This window comes from Sinocyclocheilus grahami, unplaced genomic scaffold, assembly GCF_001515645.1.
Source record: "Sinocyclocheilus grahami isolate Dianchi unplaced genomic scaffold, SAMN03320097.WGS_v1.1 scaffold593.1, whole genome shotgun sequence".
NCBI lineage: Eukaryota > Metazoa > Chordata > Actinopteri > Cypriniformes > Cyprinidae > Sinocyclocheilus > Sinocyclocheilus grahami.
The window spans coordinates 34,859-50,089 of record NW_015505772.1 but is presented as its reverse complement, the minus strand read 5'-3'; the positions used below and the strand labels follow the sequence as shown (position 1 = coordinate 50,089).

Here is a 15,231-nt window from a genome sequence, read left to right as displayed (position 1 = left end):
CCCCCCCCAACGATTTTGTGCAGCGATTTAAGCGATATTACAAATGAAAGAGGATGTGTACTTTTTACCATCGCCCTCTGCTGTTGTTTTTGGTGCACTTCATTTTAGCTCCAATAACATTTGAATAAAAATGATGGCTGGTTTGTGTAGGTCGGATTACATAATATAAGTATATATTTAATGTATTACATAGTATTACATTTTGTCAGATTGACAGATATATTTGCTAACTATTAATATTTTGTCTGTTTATTAACAGTCGAATTGTAGCTATGCATCAAGTTAATTTACGTTTTTATTTTATGACTTTGGTTTATATTTGCTAAATGTTATAGGGGTGCCAATATGTGTTTGTCTTATTAAATTATGCAAGATGAATTTCAAAAGATTGAGTACACTTATAGCAATACATAGAAGGTCATTTACAGTACATTTTATTTTATGATTTTGAATTATATTTTAAAGCCAGCGTCATTCGCAAACACCCTCCAGCTACTAACGAACTAAATAAATATTTAGCTTTATTTTGAGACTGCGTCGTTGAGGATTTTTCTTTCAGTATCTGAATGATTCAAATATAACTAAATGGATTATATAAATGAATGTCTTTACTATGGGTTCTGGTTGTAAATCGTCCCTCGCCGGGAGCGCTCTTGCAGGAAACTGGAGGCGCGCTCCCGCGGCGCGCTGCTAACCATGGCTGCTCTCAGCAAGTCCTTACCGCATAGCTGCTATGAGATAGGACACACATGGAGTTCCTCATGTACGACCTCCACCCTGCAGGTGACAGCCGGCGCTCTGGAGGTCTCCTTCAAGATATATGCTCCTCTGTATTTGGTGAGTGTATGAGCGCGGGTCTGTCCGTTCATTCGCCGGGGCAAGGGCGCAGTTAGCCGGGCAGCTACACCAGAGTCCTGCGGGACGGTGAGAGGGCCTGTAACAGTCGCTTATTTCTAAGTTATTTAGAAATAAACACACAGACCTCGGTCTCAGCCCGTCATGTTTTACATTTAATAATATTCAAAGTAGATAAATGTCGTTAGACTGATGACACGGTCAGATAAGCGGCAGAGAGCTGCTGGATCATAGAGATCAAACTGTCAGATGATCCTCTGCGAACTGTGTGCAATAACGTTACTAAGGCACGTTTGCTTTTTGTGTCGTTCTTTTGAATAATGTTGTGAATTAAAATTATGCGTGTCGCACTTAATTTGATGATAAACTGCTTAGTTTGTATATTAGATTTGCACAGTCATTCTCATTAAAGAATCATATGATGCGATTTCAAGTTTTCCTTTCTCTTTGGAGTGTAAAAATCTCTCAAATCCAAAGAGATATTCTTTATAAAAGTTAAGAGTCAGCCACGCCTACCTAAAACGCCTCATTCTAACACGCCCCCACATATCTACATCACTATGTGGAAATATTAGCATAATGCCGCCCAAATGGTCACGCAAAGAAAGAAGGCGTGGCTTCAGGAACAGCAGTAGTGTTGATGCAGCGATGTCAGGGAGACGCTGTGTATTTCAGTGCGAAAGCAAAAGCACTTTATTTGGCCTTTCCGGAAGTAGAAGCAATTAGGAATCATTGGTTAAGATTGATTTACAACAGAACAGCACAACACAGATGTTCGAATTTGTGCAACGCATTTTATGGACGACAGTTTTTTTGAACCTAGAAGAGTACAATGCTGGCTGTGCACAAAGGCTGTTTAAAAAAAAAAGGGTAAATTCCGACTTTGCCATGACAATCTGGCGCTTCTGAATCAGCGACTGTAAGTATGTTTTGTTACTAGTTTAAGTACTTGCTATTGACTGTTCAAATGCGGAGTTTTGCGCAGCGCAGAGTAACGCATTGTGTGTGTGTGTGTGTGTGTGTGTGTGTGAGGGGAACAGGGTCACATCACAGGAGAGTGAACTGTCTGTCAGAAATCATAGCACATCAGCTGTCTTAACCGCGGCTTGTGTACTGCATCATCACTGTGTCTGTCACGCGACTCTCTTGCCCTTTCGGGTTTGAACTGATGGTAAAATTAACGACATTATTAACTGTCTTGATATTTACTTTGAAAGCTTGAAGCTCGCGATTATGGTAAGGGGCGTTACATTTCCGACGCGTGCTTGTGGTGTTCGGCCAATCACAATGCACTGGGTCAGCTGGCCAATCAGAGCAGACTGCACTCGTCAAAATAGGGGGCTTGGTTGAAAACTACGTGACTGCATCATCACTGTGTCTGTCACGCGACTCTCTTGCCCTTTCGGGTTTGAACTGATGGTAAAATTAACGACATTATTAACTGTCTTGATATTTACTTTGAAAGCTTGAAGCTCGCGATTATGGTAAGGGGCGTTACATTTCCGACGCGTGCTTGTGGTGTTCGGCCAATCACAATGCACTGGGTCAGCTGGCCAATCAGAGCAGACTGCGCTCGTCAAAATAGGGGGCTTGGTTGAAAACTACGTGTTTTGAGAGAGGTGGGGCGTAGAGGACCTACAATAATGTACAGTATTTGAAAAATAATGTGTTTTTCGAACATTAAAGCATGTCAACATATTCTGTTACACCAAATACACAAAATAATGATCTTTAAAATAGCATCATATGACCCCTTTAAGCCGAAACTGTTTACCATTAGTCTTCACCAAAGCTTGTTTGGTCGCAGATTTAGGTTAAAGCAGCACTATGCATCTTTTTCTGTGTTCCAAATTAGCAAAATGTATATAATGAGCAAGTACATCATGAATTCATCTTCCAAACAGCGTTTTTGTCTTATTCCGAACCACTACGGTACACTTATAATAAGTACTTATATTCGGACTATTGCAGCCTGGTCGGGTCGTCACCGCTGCGGAGTAACACATACCTGCGTGAATCGCCATAGACATAAACTTAGAGAAGTAGCTCCGGTTGAAATGTTCTTCCGCGGGATGTGTGCAGTTCTGTTTAGTAACCGCTAGAGCGCCAAAAGTTACATGAAGCTGCTTTAAGATGTTTTATTTGACTAGGACTTCCATTGGCTCACATTAAAGGGGTGGTTCACTGTTTTTTTCCTAGGCTTGATTGTGTTTATGGGGTGCAGTCTAACATGTGTTAATGCTTCGTTTTTTAAACAACGCATTATTTTTAACATAATGCTAGGCTTTTAATGGTAGGCCTATGTTTTTTGTTTGTTGTTGTCTCATACTTTTAGATACGCTGTTATTTGTAAATGCTACTGCTAATGTTAGCTTTTAATATACGGTTTTATCCTGATTAAAGCTTTAATACAGTACGGCAATTGCACACGCGTCCGTGTTTAACGCTTCTCATAGCTATGTGAAAAAAAGTGTATAATTGGAACAGTTCATTGTTTGAGCTGAGAGAGAGTGAGAGAGAGAGAGATGTAGAGCGTGTGCAGAGCAGGGGGACGCGAGGAACAGTATTAAGAACCGCTGCTTTAGAACATTGATTTTGAAACTTGTGAGTCCATTAGAATCGTTAGAAGTCAGAATCGCGATTCATGTATGAATAGATTTTTACTGCACCTCTAGTTTTCTCTTCCTCTTCTCTAAAGCAGCGCAACATGGCCTCGCCCCCTTTGCTGCCTTTTCCAGAGGGCGGGGTTTATCTGGGTTTGTGATGTCACGAACCCAGGAAGTAACTTGTTGTAGTCCCTACCAGCCATTTTTGTAGGCATTAAACTGCCAGAATTTTAAAAGACAATATCTCCATTTGACTTGAACTTTCAGCTTCATAACTTTGCAGATATTGTTTATGCTCAAACAGCAACATTAGACACTAACGTTAAAAAAGTGAAATCGCAATGAACCACCCCTTTAAAACTGACCAATAATTATGTCAGATTCGTGAACAAATCGGATCTTTTCAATGAACCCGTTTGAAAGATTCGTTCACGAATCGCCTGAGCGAATTGCCCCTCATTAAACTCATTAGTTATATTTGTTTGCTTCCTGAATGAACTATTCGTGTCAGTCTGGACTATTTGTATATTGTTTTTATGTTAATATATTATATTGATATGTTTTATATTGAAACTGTTTATATTGTTTCTTTTAGACATAACCTATTCATAATTATCAAAGCTAGAACCGACCAGTGATCTAAGAGTAGACATTTTGAGGTAAACTGAACATTTGACTGGCTGGTGGAAAGTTATTTTTTATAGCAGAAGTTTTAAACCAGTTCTATTCAAAAGAACCAAATTTAAGTGCACTGCTTTTAAGGACACAATAATGAGCCCTGAAGGTTAATTCCGCTTAACCTCAGGTTGTTGGCTAAATGCCACATTAGTAAATATATTCACCAGAGAATGTTATCTTGTATTTACTTGACTGTGATGACTTGGTATAACTGGCTGTATAGCTCGGACAGAGGGATTAGCTTCCATTGCAAAACTGCAGTTAGACTGGTGCAACATCTGAACTGTAGGGTTGCAGAGTTGACATTCGATTCAGTTTCGCAAAAACTATGGCTCAATCTATCAATAGACAGTAGGTCAGTGGTATTTGGGTGACAAACTGCAGAGCGTCAACATGTTGCCTACAGAAACCAATGTGTTACATGAGTTACAGCCAATGTCTTTGCTTAAAATAGAGCACTTAAAGAAAAAAACAATGTACTGAGAGCTAAGTCAGAAATGGATTTCCTTGAATAACAGATTTTTTTTTTTACTGTGTTCTAGATTGCAGCAATTTTAAGAAGAAGGAAAAAGGATTATTACAAGAAAAGGTTGCTTCCTGAGATCCTGCAATCGACATCTTTCCTGACCGCAAATGGAGGCCTCTACATTGCATTTTTCTGCATTCTCCGGTAATCTTTACAAAATTCTGCTAACAAACAATTCTTGGAAATGTTTGCTGTCCCACGTGTGTGACTGTTCGAACACGAGCAACCTTTGAATCCCCGTCCTTATCAGCCGTTTAAAGTCTTCGCACATATCCGTACAAATAGGACTGTAAAGACCTTTGACACATCAAATAAATTATGTACTGGGATTTATGACTGGCATTCTGCATGACCGGACCACTCACCTAATTTGTGAATGAACTATTTTAATCCCTTCTAAATGAGACAAATAGTCAACCGTGATATTGTCCTCAGTTGAAAGCATGTTCATTAGCTTATGATTATTAATGATCAGCTATCCTTTCCATTGTTGCCTCTCTTTTTCCTCTGTTATTCAGGAAGCTGTTGGGACGTTTCTACTCCTGGTCAGCCGGCTTTGGGGCAGCACTGCCGGCCTCATACATTGCCATACTAATAGAGCGGAAAAGCAGGTTAACCCTGACATTTCCTCACAGATTTCCTTTGGTCTTTGTTTTATACAAATTATCCAAAGTATAAAGCAAATTTACACTGAACTTGTATATGGAAATGTACTCTGATGGAAAAGAGTAAAGGCCCATTCACATCAAGAATGACAACTAGAACAATATCTATATTAGTGTAGTAAAAGTGATGCCGCAAAACCTCAATTAGTTATTGTATAATTTGTCTGTTTTCTTATTCAGGAGAGGACTCCTAACAATTTACATGGCGAACCTGGTAAGCCGATTCCGCATTGCTTCTTTTCAGTTCCGCTGCGTTATGTCTTGACAGTTCTTTCATAGTTGCATGACCATTTCCTGGCAGTAGTCAACATCACATTAGTTATCTGTCACTTATGTTACTTTTTCTTGAAAGCTGTGATCCAAACTGTCTGTTTCAAGGAAACCTCGGCTGATTTTGATCTTAAGTGCTCCGTGTCATTTCCAGGCAACGGAGACGATTTTCCGGATGGCTGTCACAAGGGGTCTTGTTAAGCCTATGAAACATGGAGAGGTACGTTACAGTTCATTCTACCGTTCAGAGGTTTGGGGTTAGTAAGATTTTTTTGAAAGAAATTAATGCTTTTATTAATTTATTTTTCAAATGAATGCTGTTCTTAGGAACTTTCTATTCATCAAAAAATGTATCATGGTTTTAAAATATTAAGCAGCACAACTGTTTTCAACATTGATAATAATAAGAAATGCTTCTTGAGACCAAATCAGCATATTAGAATGATTTCTGAATGATCATGTGACAATGAAGACTGGAGTAATGATGCTGAAAATTCAGCTTTGCCATCACAACTGTTTTTTTATTTTAATGTATTTTAAATTGTAATAATATTTCACAATATTACAGTTTTTACTGTATTTAAAAAAATAAAATAAATGCAGACTTTTTGAGCATAAGGGACAAAAACAAACAAACAACAACAACAAAAAATCATCCTGACCCCAAGCAAACATTAGTTTAAATAGACCTTATCATATCATGCACTGAGATCATTTAGTGCTAATGATGCAACACCATTTTACATACTTGCAAAAGCTTTATTACTGTGAACTAACCTTGAACTGATCATAAAGTTTCATGTGATGACTCTGTCTCATAATTTCCACTCTTTTCCAGGTTCTTCTCTTCTGCTTGACCGCATCTCTCTACATGTTTTTCTTCAGGTCAGTTGGTCAGGTTACTGCCTCTCAATCCTGGTCCTAGAGGATGCCAGCCCTAGTTATCTTATTTCTTTAACACGTCATCTTATTAGTAGAGGCTCCTCCAAGACTTGCTGAGGTCCTCCAGGAGCAAGATTGTGATGGACAGGCACAAATAAAAACGTAGTTGTTCAATTACAAACATTGACCCTTTTAAATTCCTAACTTCTGGTTTTATCTTCAGATGTAAAGACGGACTGAATGGCTTTGCATTCTCTGCCTTAAAGTAAGTTTATTTATCGATTTACATGACTACACGTAGTTCTTAAATTCCCAAGGATTTGCCACTGATCTTAAGGCCCTAGCATAACCAACTCATGTCAGACTGTTAAAGGAGATTATGTGTCTGGCTGCGGCAGATTTATAGTTGGCAAGGAGGAGATCCCGACACACTCTTGTCTGGCTGAGCATGCGTACGGACAGGGTTCGGAGAGAGACGCGCAGCCACCGGATGAGAGACCGGAGCACACGCCTGCCTTCAGGGGGAGCTGCATCAGAGCATTTACACGCAAACTCCTAGACTCTATGTGAGTGAGAGTAATACACATAGGAAGCATACATTTCAAACATGTATATAAGACTATGGTGTTTCTGACAGAAAATGTAATTCTATCAAATACAACCAGAAAATTCTTATAGAATTATCCATGAAAACTTACAGTTAAGGTAAACTGTCTAATATATTTTTTTCTGGACATAATTAAAGTCTCTTAAAGTCTCTTTAATTCTTGAAAATACAAGGGAAAAAATTAGCTTACAAAATCAATTTTAAGGCTTTCTAAGTATGAAAAATGTTTAAGAAAATAATTAATGGTAACTATCAATTTTATTAATAATATTAAATAATGTTTGAGATCAATGTTATTTTATTGACTACAGTAAAAACATTTAAAACCAAATTTCCATATATATTTGCCTGGGAGAAAATTACATACCAAACTACACAACACGTATTCAGAAGTTAAAGTTTAGGTTAATAGGATTTTTAAACATGTTTTTAAAAGTGAAAACCGTTATATTGTGAAGTATTATTAAAGTTTTAGACACACTTTTTTCTATTTAATTATATTAGGAATGTAATTTATTTATATGATGGCAAAGCTGAATTTTCAGCATCATCACTCCAGTCTTCAGTGTCACATGATCCTTCAGAAATCATTCTAATATGCTGATTTGGTGCTCACAAAACATTTCTTATTATCAGTGTTAAAAACAGTTGTGCTGCTTAATATTTTTTGTGGAAACAGTGAAACATTTTTTAGGATTCTTTGAATAGTGTTAAAAAAAACAGATTTTTTTTTTTTTTAATATAAAATCATTAATTGCTTTAAAAACAAATTGTGACCTCAAATGCATATACAACAATAGTGGGTAAAAATAGTTTTTTTTTTACTTGCATTTGAAACTTGGAGTTAATTTTCGGTCCTGCTTGTTCAACATTCAGCTTCATTTTCATGCATGAATGTTCCCCTGCCTCATTACATATTTTGTGTTTGCATTCATTGTGTGTGTGTTGTCCCCTTTAGATGCAAACATGGACCCAGGCATAGATGTTGCAAACACTATCAAGACAACTGCATCTCCTACTGTGTTAAAGTAAGCGTCTGAGACCTCCTAACCTGCTGTCTCTCAAATCACTCATGTTTGTTCTGAGCATTTGCGTTTGAATGGGAGAGAAAGAATGTGAATGCATAAACGTGTTGCGTTTATCTGGGTTAAAGGCTCTGTCGCTATAGCAGTGCCCTTTGCTCACTAACTGACAGCTGACATGAAGCTGCGAGATGTTTTCTGGAGAGCAGCTTCTGAGATGCTTTGTGTTTTTGAAGGGTTTCATCCGAATGTTCAGCGTGGGTTACCTCATTCAGTGCTGTTTGAAGGTTCCATCAGCATTCAGACAGGCCTTTACAAAACCCTCTCGACTGCTCTGGCTGCTCTACAACAAAGAGAACTTCCAGCTAGGAGCTTTCTTGGGATCGTTTGTCAGTATATACAAGGTACTTTATCTCCACTAAAATCCAGTGCTGTTTTTTCTATGAGACAGCAAGTTTCTCTGCAGCTTTTAGGGGGTTTTGTTTTCTTCACCTTTCTCAGTAACTTTTTTTCAGTTGTGAATTTTCTCTCTCTCCAACTCGCTTCTATTTTATGAAAGGGCACCAGCTGTTTACTGAGATGGATGCGTAACCTGGACGATGAGCTCCATGCTCTCATAGCAGGTAAAGAGTGTTTTGAACCCTTTTCCCTTTGCACAGCCATTAGAGGTTCTCATCTCACCTTTTTTTCCATTTATCTTTTCAGGTTTTCTTGCTGGCACCTCAATGTTCTTTTACAAGAGCACCACCATCTCCATGTACCTCTTCTCCAAACTAGTGGAGGTAGCAATTCTCTGGCTTTTTAGAGATTTCAAATTAGTATGATTTGCTTCTCAATGATTTCTCTGGTGTTTCAGAGAATTGTGAATAGACCAAAATTAAAGGGTTCCTCAAAAATGAAAATTCTTTAATCAATTCTTATCAATACTTCGCAAAATTGAAAAAAAAAAATGCACCAGAATGAAATGTGTGTGTATGTGTGTGTATATATATATATATATATATATGTATGTATGTGTGTAAACTCAGTTCAAGGCAAAACAATATGTAAAAAAATTAATTGTGAGAGAGAGCTTATTATTTACTAACTTGGAAAAACGCATACAAATTTGTTTTTGTATTAAAATGTATAAACCGGTTTAATTTGAATATATATGTAATTAATTTTTGTGGTCAGTAAATTACCATAAAAACCTTATATATTCAATAAGATTCATAAACATTTTAACAAATATTCTGATTTCGAATTTTTTTTTTATACGGGTTGTAATATAAAAGTGTGTATGTATAGTCTACTAATAATCTATTCACTGTCTTTTTAGACATTGTATTTCAAAGGGATCGAGGCAGGCAAGTTTCCGTACTTCTCTGAGGCCGACACAGTAATCTATGCCATCTCCACTGCCATCTGTTTTCAAGCGGTACGTTTAAAATGTTTTTAAAATCTACCTAACTAAAAGCACCTTCTGCATAACCAAGGACACTTTTACACCAAGGGAAAATACAAAGCACATTAAAATGCAGAAGCTGTTTGTGCCAGTGTGACTTATTGATGGCTCAGTCATGAACTGAATGAGAATTTTTAAATGAACGAAAGACAGCAATTTTAAGTGCACTTTAAAAGCCAAACAAAATAAGTTTGTCAGGTTTTAAATTATAAGGAATAGTTTTGCTGTGTGAACATGATAGAAACATGCCCATAGTTAAATGTTTTTGGTTAACATGTCCTGGGTGGATCTTATCAGGCGGTTATGGAAGTGCAAAACCTGAGACCATCGTACTGGAAGTTTCTACTGCGGTTGACGAAGGGCAGGTGTGTATTAGTGGAAATTATGATTAACAAGTCTTATATGCACATGAATTCTTGAACACGTCAAGTTATGGATTTCTCTGTTCAGGTTTGCCCTAATGAACAGAAAAGTGCTCGATGTTTTTGGGACAGAGGCTTCCAAACACTTCGGTGACTTCACGCCTAAACTTGACCCCAGATACGTGCTGTGTCCAATCGACAACGGACGTGCAGCTGGGCTGATAGACCAACAATGACACGAAGGCACGGAAAGCTCTTGCACACGATCTCTCTCTCTTACATTCTCTTGCCCTGGCGCTCTATGTCATTAAATGTGAAGTGAAAGTGTGAAGCCAGTTATGTTTACGTTGATGTGGATCTGAAACATTTTGCAATATAATTACCGCAAGCAAGATGTGACCTCTGTGTACGCACAATATCTGCATCGGTTTGTCTGAAGATGATTTGAAGTTCATAGGATAATGGTTGCTTATTGGATTTTCAAGGACAGAATGACAGAGCAGGATTGTGTTCACGCTAACTCAGCAATTCCTGGACTGCTTGGGATCTGACCTGGGACCTCTGTGTTTCATAGTCTGCAGCATTAACTAATCGGCTTTGAGACTATAAAATGCGTTTGTAATTTTTCTGTTTTTAAATCCAGGTAGGAAAGTACAGAGACATTTGTTTACAGCACAGTTGGCCACCTCAGAAGGTGATGCTGGATTATTTTTTGGTCATTGTCATTTCAAATCCTACCAAAAACGATCAAATCAGTAATTACCTGTCTGCCATAGTCAGGATATGCGGGTTAAGCCATGTGAAAAGACCTTACTGACATCAGGGTTGTGTATGATCTCTTCTGTCTTTAGTGTACAAATAGGAATATATTGAGACCTTCTCAAGTACAGGCTTTATGGAAAGTTATTAGTACAGAACTTAACATTTATTATCCACCTGTTATTGCAGATTTAATAGTCACAGATATTGTTTCAGGAGAGAAAAGCAGATTAAAACTCATCCTAATGGACTTTCACCTTAACTTTCAGTAGCAGAGCTTTTTTTTTTAAAATTAGCAATAACATTATAGAGTAAAATCTGACAATATAATCTAAGTATTGCTGTGTATTTGAAATGTAATTTATGTAAAAAGAAAGCCTTATGTCTTCGATGTTTGTATAAAAGCAAAAGCTTTATATTAAACCAATTCTGACGAAAAAAGCTTCTAAGAGTGTTTTATTTAATTACGTCTCGTATTATAACTTAATTGTAACCATTATTAAAAACATATTATTATTTATGTCTTTTTCTTTCTTTCTAAGCGACACGTTGTGGTGAGTTTAGCGGCTTGATAAAGAATTGACACGACTATTAGTTCCGCAAGCGGGCCGCGACGGGGAAAGGCGGAGCAGGGATTTCAAGCAGGGATTCTCATCCCCTATGTATTGTATGCCTGGGGTGAGACACTTTCAAGCAGCACTCGTCCGCACTGTTCACTTCTCCCGTCAAAGGTTCTGGAGAGAAGAGTGCGGGTGGCGGTGCTAATAAAGGAGACCCCTCCCTTTCTCCGTCGACCAAACAGCCGCCTGTGTCATGCAGTTGTGGCGAGTTTATGGATGAAGTCCCCCCCGAACTTCCCCCTCTTTAACCGATCTTGTCAGAGGGAAGAGAATTATTATTATTTCTTCTAACTAAACTTTTTATAAGGGCATTTTCTTGTACAGAATTTCGATGTCCCTCCTAAATTTTGGTTTGAATTGATAGTTTGACCGATGCACTCACTTTAGTTGAGCGATACATTGCAAAAATAACTGATTCGTGTAAACGTCCACTGGAGGGCAATGTTATACTGCGTTTAAATCGCAGGTCACCCACTATTTCAAGCCATCAATGCTCTTAATAGTTTATAAACTTTAATAAGGGTGTTTATTTCTGTGTAAACATAGCTTAAAATAACAGTATCTTTATTTCCTGTAGTACACATGCATTTGACTGTGTGCATGCTTAATACCGAATCTTTGTTTATGCATCCACAAATACAGACTTTTTAAAATGTAATTTTATTGTGCCTTAATGTATGACCTTAAAAGACAATATTCTGTAATTGTCCACGAGGACAGGCTTTTCTCATTGTTGCCCTTAGTATTCAGTTCACATGACCCTGACGCAGCACAAACTGTCTGCGAAATAGTTACAAATGGCTTTGTCTTGTCCTCTCACTTTCTCATTGTCTTCGTCTACAGAGAAGCTTTTGTGTGAAATGTTTCTCAGACTTTACCTTTCTGTCTAGTCCAGTGTGATATAGACTCGTGTCTAGTCCAGACTCCTGAGAGAGGATCTGCTCATGCCTGCGTACAAGGGAGTGAACAATGATTCATTCGAACTGGCAGAGAAGTGAAAACTCAGAGCCGCCCAAAAAAGATACTCGACCTCCAAAGTACATTAATTCGTTTGCCAGACTTTTATCCAAAAGTGAAACTCGCAGTGCATAAAGTGCACATTTTATCAGTTGGCTATGTGTTTTGGAATCGATCCCGTGACCTTGACATTGCTGACCTCATGCGTATCAACTGAGTAGAAATAAAATTGCATTCTTTGAGATATGAATGGCATTTCCAACTCCATTCTAATGATGGAAAAGGAGTAGAATTAAATGCGAGATGCTTTTAAGACTGTCCTTGCTGTATCTCCAAGGAGAAATATTAATTTGATATCTAATGATGATCTAACGGCTGGTGTGGGCCATAGACCGCGTGGACAGACTTCATCTGAAGGACAGGTATCCAGATATCCGGTTGTTTGTTTGTTTTTTTAAGTTTAAGGAATAGATAAAACTTTTAATTGATATAGTATTTGAACTATTCGCAAATAACAGGCCTATATTAAAATACGAGTGTGATTTTGCAGAATTAGCGGGAAATGTTTCTTGTCATGTCACATTCAGTTATGAATTAGGCTACCTGAATAATAAGCCAGTATTTTCAATTAAAAACGGCGAAATTTGACAAAATGTCCAGTAATTGGCGTCACATGATATTACTGCAGGTCGTTTACATTTCTATCATAAAACAGTTGTCAAATATGAGCTACTTTCATCTTACCTCACATTCTTTCAGCGTAAGAATCTGAAGCGTCGCGCTGGATTCATATTGCGAAAACTAAAATCCGCCATCTTTGATTTGATTGGTCATCTCAGTCACTTTGACATTAATGAGCACTTAGACCTGTGATACAGAGCAGCCTAAACATTTAACTTTTAAAACGTTTTATCATCCTAACAACAAAAGAGCAGCATCAATATCAAATATAATAGGCAACAATTTGCCCATTTCTAATTATTGGAAAGGACCCATCCCCCCTCAGTGTCAAATTTCATGTGATGGTAGAACCGTCTTTAATTGTGCCAGTATTTTTACAATGACCTTCAGCTTATATCACGTGGTAAATGTAGCAAACTTTCTCTTGATCCACGTCCTTCATGCTGAGATTTCCCACAGCGCCTTTAAAAATAACCGGTTGATCTAGAAGTTTCGGTGAGCACTTTTCAGGTGCTGGCCAATCAATCATTATCAGCTGTCTCCATGGCAACTGAATCTCATCAAACAGTGTAAAGTACCTCCGAGGATGAGAGTGGGAATATGTGCGGGCAGAGTGTGTATTTATTGAAAATCATCTCCATACTGTACGTGCAGCAGCCGAGCATTACTCAAAATGTGCAGAAGCTGCGACGTTTCACCATACAAGGTTACTAGGAGCGCTGCAAGCTCTCTTTCTCAGTTCCCGACGTGTTGTCTCTCTTCTTCACACTTGCCTGGGATCTGATCCAGATGAATCGAACCCAGGTGCAATGTCAAGCTGTCATGTTTGTTAGAAACCGGCGAGAGGTGTGTGTGTGGTTAGCCTCAGATGCACACCTAATCATGGCATGTCCTTTCTTGCCTCTGCCTCCAGGTTGTCAGGATCCATGGCAGAATGAGGCCACACAAACGCTCTGATCAAAGTGATGCAGTTATGTCTGCTTGCTGTTGCATTGATGTCGATGAAGTCGCTACACTTTGGATTGATTTGGCTTGAGAATATTTCACCAGTTATTACCGTCGCAGAACACCGTATTGAGTGGGCTGGCTGACCTGTAGGGATTTTAATATATGGACCGCCACACAAAATCTATAATAAAATCTAATCTACTTAAGCCTATTTTAACACATTTATTATACGAGACACGAGATGTTAATGAGTCTGGCAGGTATCGAGTGAGGAATACTCCAGGCAGACTATTGAGAAGATTAATACTACTCGCCACATTCATTAACTCATAATCCCTTGCTCATCTAAAGTCAGTTTTGTAAAAAGTAATGGGACATTTTGCATTGCAGCTTATTTGATTTTTAGATCACACACACTGAGGAAAGCCAATGTTATTATACAGTGGCCCCTAGAAGTATTTGGACATTAATATGTATATAATTTAAAATAACCAAATCAAATAGCATTTATTTTAAGGAAAGCTGGCACAAGCACAGTTTGGAAGCCAAAAAAAAAGAGACATTTAGTTAGGCATTAGGTTATTTTAAAGAGTATATAGAGTATACTGTTTACTATTAAGATAACATATGGACACTTTCACGTGGTCAGACCTTCCTGCAATTGCGAATTTATATCTCACAATTCAGACTTTTCTTCTCAGAATTGCGAGTTTAGCTATATCTTACAATTCTGAAGTCGCAATTCTGAGAAAAAAAGTTCGAATTGTGAGAAAAAAGTCTCTCAACTGTGAGATACAAACTCAGAATTGCTAGATATAAACTCAGGATTGTATAAATTAATTGTGAGATTAAAAGTCGCAATTACATTTAGCAGTTGCAGAAACTAGCTTCCATACGTTACACAGCTACTTTTAACCCTGAACACTGGTTGCTTTTAATGTTACAATTGCCCTCTTGATTAGATTTTTTGTTGTTTAAATGAATGATGTATATTCATTGACCATCTTCAAGTTTAAAAACACTTTTAGCTTTTAGTTTTAGTATCTCTTATGAAACTTTATGCGAAAATTATTGTGAATGAATCAAAAGCTAAACGCTTTCAATCACTGCTCACTTCATCACTACTAAATATTCGATCAGCTCTCCGTAGCTCGTTCATCTCTGAGACTTCCAAATTCATTCTTTCTCTCTTTTAATTACACTCTCTTCCTATTAGACATGTCTGGAGGGCAAGGCCCAAGAGTGCCAAGCAGAACAGAACGGGACACATTATGTCCTCTCTCATTCACTGGTGTTCTGTCTAATTACAGGAAAGAGCTGATTACTACACCTCTGCTCTATATGCA

The 15,231-nt window shown here is 37.9% G+C and overlaps 1 protein-coding gene across 1 annotated transcript; it reads left to right on the top strand.

Moving 5' to 3' along the window:
- The first annotated feature begins 656 nt into the window (after positions 1-656).
- tmem135 (transmembrane protein 135) lies at positions 657-10,481 on the top strand. The gene is made up of 15 exons (XM_016240549.1): positions 657-837; positions 4,682-4,809; positions 5,184-5,276; positions 5,511-5,544; positions 5,755-5,820; positions 6,439-6,485; positions 6,706-6,747; positions 6,881-7,048; positions 8,048-8,117; positions 8,348-8,515; positions 8,671-8,734; positions 8,817-8,893; positions 9,433-9,531; positions 9,856-9,923; positions 10,009-10,481. Exons 1-15 carry the CDS (start codon positions 697-699, stop codon positions 10,154-10,156), a joined length of 1,413 nt encoding a protein of 470 aa, XP_016096035.1. The 5' UTR covers positions 657-696; the 3' UTR covers positions 10,157-10,481.
- Positions 10,482-15,231: the final 4,750 nt, after the last annotated feature.

Coding starts and splice junctions, on each gene's coding strand:
- tmem135 (XM_016240549.1), top strand. CDS start 697: ATGGCTGCTCTCAGCAAGTCCTTACCGCATAGCTGCTATGAGATAGGA. Junction 5,545..5,754: donor CAATTTACATGGCGAACCTG/GTAAGCCGATTC, acceptor TGTCATTTCCAG/GCAACGGAGACGATTTTCCG. Junction 8,118..8,347: donor GCATCTCCTACTGTGTTAAA/GTAAGCGTCTGA, acceptor GTGTTTTTGAAG/GGTTTCATCCGAATGTTCAG.